This window comes from Lactuca sativa, chromosome 3 (genome assembly GCF_002870075.4).
Source record: "Lactuca sativa cultivar Salinas chromosome 3, Lsat_Salinas_v11, whole genome shotgun sequence".
NCBI lineage: Eukaryota > Viridiplantae > Streptophyta > Magnoliopsida > Asterales > Asteraceae > Lactuca > Lactuca sativa.
Window position 1 is genome coordinate 49,178,074 of NC_056625.2, and position 7,167 is coordinate 49,185,240.

Consider the following 7,167-nt stretch of genomic DNA (forward strand, 5'->3'; position numbering starts at 1 on the left):
ACAAGCACTATCTTATTTTAGGAAAGATGCCTAAAATGCTTTTATGTGCTAAATGATTTATGATATGCATTATATGATCGAATTTATGGTTTGTTGCCGACCGGATCTAAAAATTTTATGTGTTCAGATTTCTAAACGTTTAATTATAGTATTTGAACTGACATGTAACTTTTCGGAGTGATAAGGAAATTTACACATCGATCGTAAATAAAATCTTTCCTATCTTAATTCTCGTCATTACACACCGAACATCTGATTTGGTATATAGATCGAAATGGCAAGAACCCAAAGCGGAAAAGCGAATGGAAACGGGAATCAACGGCCTGTGATTGAGCATGCACCAAAAGTAGCAACTACATCTGAGCCAATCATGATGGCAGGAGTGCAAACAATGATCCAAATGATGTTGGATCGTCAGATGGAGGAAACAAGGCGTTTAATTCAATAGAATAGGGACGATCCTACTATGTCTGTTGAACAACCTGAGTTGAACATTGAGCAATTTGATGAAGGGAATTATAGTCAGATTGTGAGTCTAATTGAACCCCAAATGGTTAGGAGGAATGACCCGTACATAAGGATTGACAGGGATGGGCGCATGTATAAGAACTTCTGATGTGCACGGAAATACTCACTAATTTTAATATTTATAACCTAACAAACTTAGACTAACTATGCACTTGTAGGAAGTGTACCTAGTCAGATTACAGTATAGCTTAGGTAAGTCGGGTGTCGGTCACAGGGAACGGTGTTATTAATTAATCTATTCACTACTAAATTAATCTAATTATTAATAAACTAAAAAGGGGTTTTTATCTGATTTTGCAAGATCAGACTAACTTAAATCAAATTCAATCAATAATTAAAAACACTCTTATCTAGTTCGAATCCACTTCGTCCTTATGGCTAGCAATTAATTATGGATTATTAAGTTGGTTATTATTATATTAGTAATTTTAGGTCTAAATTTACCAATAGCTAATTAATTCATGTAAAACTATGTATGGTCACACACAATTAAACACAGAACCAATTATGTTTATGAATATGTTATGTACGATTTATCATACAAACATAATTATGGTCATAATCTATGTTCTCTAGCACAACAAAGTTAATTACTTCAATTACTAACTAAGATTTTGGTTGATCCTAGCTCTAGCAATTCAATGTTCACTAAATTACTAGGTTATCAAGTTCATGCAGTTAATGGTCACTAAGCTACACATAACATGAATTTAAGCAACTAAAGCAACAACATAAGCATGATAGGTAACAATAAATCAAACACAAGCAATTCACCAACTAAATAAATCCATATACAATTATGTTATTCATAAGTTTGAAGCTTCATCTAGCTAGATAAGAGTATCTATATTCAGCTGCTGATAGTAGCAACTAACATATAAACATAACTCAAATAAGTAAACATGTTCAAAAGTATAAAACAAATAAACAAATTATGAACTTTTACTCTTTTGGTGTTGAAAACCCTTTTCCGGGACCTTTCTTCTGTTGTAAATCGCCTCCTGGAACCTCTTCCTTCAGCAAAAAGTCTCCCAAATCGTAATGGAGAGGGGTTTATATATTTTATGGAAAATCATGTTCCACGTCGTGGCAGGAAGCTCCACGACATGACTTCAGGAATTATCCATATTCGCTAAGGATTCTTTCTTCGCGTACTTATCTTCTGAAAATATCGATTCCACGTCGTGGTTATTAAGTTCACGTCGTGACCCCAGTATATTCCGTGAATTACTTCATCTTTTATTCTTCAAGCCTCTAATGTTCCATAAATTGTCACTTCTGGTCCATTTCTTCTAAAATGCTTTATTTTGGTTGTAAATAACATTTTATCCTTATAAGTACCATAATTCTATGCAAATAACCAAAATATTAAATAAAATGTAGATCGATATTGCCTAAAACTATGTATAAATATGGCAATATCAACTTCTTGGGTGCCAAACCACCAAGTCTTTCAGGAAGCTCGAAGCCTGTAGAGATCATGGATTGGATCTCCGAGATGGAGATGGTGTTTGAAAGTTGTAATTGCAACAACAAGCAGAAAATCGTCTTTGCATTTATACAACTAAAGACTAGAGTTTTAAGTTGGTGGAAGTTGTTGGCAGATACAATGCCACGAGGAGAATGTCACACCCCGAAACCCAGGGCGGAAACGTTCCGGGGCGGAGGTGACTTCATGTTAAGTATCTCAACCAATGTACATAGTAAGCGAAGTAAACAAACATTACATTACATATTAGAATTTACATTTGTTTGAAAGTAAAAAGTTACAAGTGTTATACATATGTATATATGATCAAAAGTAAAGACGTGTCTTCTACGAACTCCGTCTTCGCCAAAAGGATCGCTGGGTACCTGTCTAATGCGAACCTGAGAATACAAGCAGTTTGAAAATCAGCATAAAGCTGGTGAGTTCATAAGCGGTTTTGTTTTCTGAAAATGTACAAGTTTCCTTTCGGTTTTTGAAAAAAGTTACGAACCCAAGAAAATCCCATATTTTCTTATATGTAAAGTTTAGTTATCTGGTTTGTTACACGATTTTGGTTATGTACAACTGTTACCCCAGGAAAATCCCATATTTTCCTAGAAGTTGGTTACCAATCCGAAATGTAATGTAAACGATATATACTGAAAACCTGGTTATCCTTGTGAATTGCAATAGTTTTAATATGTTTATAAAACAAGTAAACAAACTAGTTATTAAGTTTATTATTACTATCGAGTAAATCTATGTTATCCAAATTGCGAGTTCCATAACCATACAATAGACTAGATATGGCAATAAGTAGTCCAAATCACTTTATGACTTTCATCACCCTTGAACCTTTCGATTCGGCTGTAGCTAGCAGCCAGGTGCGGGGTAGTCAGCCCCATATAGATCTATATACTCAAGTCACACTCCCTATCCAAGAGATTCTGGTTACAGAAGCGGTCCTCCACTCGCGTATCTCTGTGGAGTGTTCCCGAGGACATGTCTCCAATTTATAGGAATAACAAATTTACTAGTAATAATACAGAAAGATCCTGTTACAAACGATGATCCTCCACTCGCGTATTTCTGTGGAGTGTTACCGAGGACAAACAATGTACTAGGTTTCATGTTCAAAGTTCAAAGGTTATGCTTTTAACTGTTATAATGTGGAAAACCATTTGTGAAATATAAAATATAACATTTTATAACGTGTTTCACAAATAATATGATAATGTGTTCTGCAAGTTCAAACGGTTGTCTGTTACGATTGCCAGTGTTAAAAACATATGAAATATGCAACATAACATATAAAACAAAATTTTTAGTACAAGCATTCTGTGTACTTTGCTTGTATTTCCCCTGAAAATAGTGAAAAACATTGAAAAATGGTAGTGGTATGAACTCACCAGGCGAGAAAACGTGACGGTTTGGATGCTAAGTGTCGGTTCGGGGCTTGATAACGTTCGAGGTTCCTATGTAATATGAAATGATATACAAATGTATCTAATTAGACTTTAAATCACTATTTAATTATGATTATACACTCCAAGACATGAAAACACTTCAAATCAAGTGTTTGGAGTGACCCGAGTGACATCTACAGACGTATAGGGCTTGGATAGTGTGCTTGCTCTTCAAGAGTAAACTCCTTATGGAGTTTTTGGCCCTAAGACCAATACCACATGAGCTCATGGCCGTGAACTCATGGTTGATAGGTTTTATGGTGCTTAATGGTCAATTATCACTTGGGGAATGTTGCTATGATTTAATCTAAGGCATAGGATTGGACTTAACCATCAAAGAGATTACCAAATGGAGTTTACGGCTGTAAACTAGGAGTTTATGGCCATAAGCTCCTATATGTCCATTCCTTTCATGATTTGGTGGCCCTAGATCAATCACGTGTGATTCAAACTAATTTTACAAGCCTTGAAATGGATTTAGGGCATCATTTGACTAGTGTATATGAGTTTACGGCCCAGGAACCCATTCTTGGGGGGTTTACGGCCGTGAAATACTATAGGGAAAGTTTTCATCATGTTAAAGGCCCCTAAATCAATTGTGGTTGTTTCTAGACTTTAATCCAAGGTTATTGGTGTGTTTAAATTGCATTTTAACACTTTAGATTGAGTTTACTGCCCATGATAAGGAATTTATGGCCCAAGCATGTTCTTGGGTATTAAACTCATGTTTAATCCCCAAAAGTTGAGTTCAAGGTGTTCTAAGTCCATTCCAATAAGTCCTTAGGTCGATTGCAAGCTCCAAGAGTGATTTGGGAGGGTTTTTGGGCTCCAAAACCCAACTTATATGTATTCACGACCCATGAGTGTTCCAGGGCCGTAAACACATGTTTATGGTCCTAAATCATAGATTGAACACGGATTTGGAAGCTAGAAAGGTTGTACAACAAGTTAGGAAGGTTACCTTGATGAAATGGAGCTTGAAATGAGTGATTTTGGATCAAAAACTTGGATTTGAGGAGAGAGGTTAGAGAGAGAGTGAAAAGGCTTCAAATAAGGCTTAAACAACTTTAAATATGTTTCAAGTTTGGGACACAGTGGAATTCTACCCAATTCTGACGTTAGACGAGGCTTTTGGTCGCACCCGATTAAGTTGCCGTAACCCGATATGGTTGATTCTAAAAATTTTCCGATTGCTAAAATGGGGTGTTATTATGAGTTCTAAACACATTTGGGCACCCATTAAGTCATGAAAACAAACTCAAAGTTAATGACTTAATTGAATAACGTAAACGGAAACGAATTTGAAAACGACGAATTTAATAACGAAACGGGTTACAAATGACGGAATGAAATTCGGGTTGTCACAGAGAAGCCCTGAGGATGTCTTGGGAAGCATTCATGGAGCAGTTGAAAATGCAATACTACTTAGAGATAGATCTGATAGACCTAAACAACGAGTTTCATAACCTAAAGAACGGGAAGACGAGTGTTGATGAGTATGCCACCACATTCACCGAGAAAATGAAGTTATTCCCCTACATGGTGCCTATTTAACTTTTCAAGATAGATAGGTTTGCTAACAGATTACCAACAGACTTTGGTGCAATAGTAAAAATGGCAACTACCTTGAAGCCAACCGTTAGAGCAGCCAAGAATGTGGAGATCCAACTTAGGGAAAAGGGTTTAGAAAGAGCTGAGGTAGGCGAGAAGAGGAAGTTTGTGGGATTCGAAAAGAGAAATAGGTCCCCAAGGTATGACCCCAACAACAAGAGATATGAGGACAGCAATGAAGAAATGTTTTGTGACAAGTGTAGAAGGAAACATGTTGGGAGATGCTCTAAAGAGGTGACCTGCTTCAAATACGGGAAGACTGGTCACTATGCCGATGAATGCACGACCAAGAAAGAAGTCTGCTTTAAGTGTGGTGAAGAAGGACACCACAAGCATGACTGCCCGAATAAGGAAAGGGCTACAAAGCCAAATGTGTCACCAAAGCCAAAGACAAGAGCATTCCAGATGATCCTTAACGAAGCAACTGACAATGCAAGGAATCAGGAGCGAGGGCTGATATCCGAAGATCAAGTTATGAAATTGCCATGTGGATAGTATCAGGAGGTGTATCTTATTAGAGGCATAGTATAGGTTAAACTTGAACGTCTATGTAATCGTCTCAAGAAATAATATAAAAACCTCCATTATGTTATCTGAAGTGTTAAATGATTATGTGAAATTCTTGTATGGTGACTTGGAAAACTGCGAGACAATACTTGGGACAAGTATGAGTAGGTGTGAAGGGTAGTAGGGTCCTATACTACCGGAAACACAAGACTCACGCTTGGATCAGGGAAAGTCACAAGGTTACCAAGGCACTTGTAATTGATTATGTTTTGTTCATGTTTGTTGTTACCATCGTTTCAGTAATGACTAAGAAGATGATTGTTAATCTGACCCTAGTGGTCATATCAAATCGAGTTTGACTAATATGAGTATGTTATGTGGTTCAAAGAACCAAGATCGATGTAGCATCTGACTTAAGCCAAACGATTGAAGTGAAAGATAATCGAAGCGATCAATAGAAGTATCAGAACCATTGTTAAGGTAAGAAGCTTGTAGCTAGAAGTTTATTTGTATCACAGGTGTCGATACGAAGCCACATTACACTGAGAGATTAATGAGATGACTAGTGTAAATGAATGTAAGGTTTGTTTATGCTTATGTTTCTTTATTGACGACGACATCCCAATGCTTTAAAAAGTAATAAAATACATTTCTTCAGAAATGATTTGATAATATATTTATCATGTTTTTCTTGGAACAAAGTCCGCAACACTTTTCTTTAAAAGATACTATGATTTTCAAAATAAAGCATAAACAAATCGGTCTCTTCTAGCCGTGAAAATGGGGATGTCACAATACTCATATATGTTTGTGACTAAGTTCTATTAAACCCTACAATATAAACTTTTAGATTTGAAAATGAAGTATGAGTGCCATCTCCCTTGAGTCTATCATTGCGAAACAATTTGCAAATTGAAAACTTTGTTTCTTACGAACAATATTATCAACAAGCAATACTAACATAACAATTATGCTCCCACTAACTTTGACATGTACCCATAAATCAACTGGACTTTTAGAAAACAATGCTCTTGACTTTCTTACAGAAGTACAAATTTCTGTTACGCGATGCTTCGATAAGTCTTTAACTAGACTTCTTAAGCTTATAAACCTTCATTGGGTAGCACATGTGTAAGTTTAAACCCTTTCAGAACTTGCATATATATATATATATATATATATATACACACACACACACACACAGAGTCAAGTCCTAATATTTTCATCGATTTGACAAGAAAGTCCTAAACTTTATTTTTTTGACAGTAAAGTCCAAATTACCGGCAGCTTTTGACACTTTTACCCTTTTTTCCCGCTTAGCCGGTAATTAGGACTTTTTTGTCAACAAAATAAAGTTTAGGACTTTCTTGTCAAATCGTCAATTAGGACTTTACTGCCAAAAAAATAAAGTTTAAGACTTTTTTGTCAAATCGTTGAAAATATTGGGACTTTAGTGTATATATAATTTATTTTGGTTAGAAATTTAATGATATGATACTCTTTAAGCACAAGAGTTATTGAAACCTTCTCTAATCAGCTAGATCCTATTGAAATCCTTTACGTTTGCTTCTTGTTAAATCGTTTTTT

General features: G+C 35.8%; 1 protein-coding gene across 1 annotated transcript; it reads left to right on the top strand.

Annotated features, from left to right (window-relative positions):
- Positions 1-5,076: 5,076 nt before the first annotated feature.
- On the top strand, positions 5,077-5,568 carry LOC111884432 (uncharacterized). Its single transcript, XM_023880759.1, has one exon. It carries the CDS (start codon positions 5,077-5,079, stop codon positions 5,566-5,568), a length of 492 nt encoding a protein of 163 aa, XP_023736527.1.
- The last annotated feature ends 1,599 nt before the right edge of the window (positions 5,569-7,167 follow it).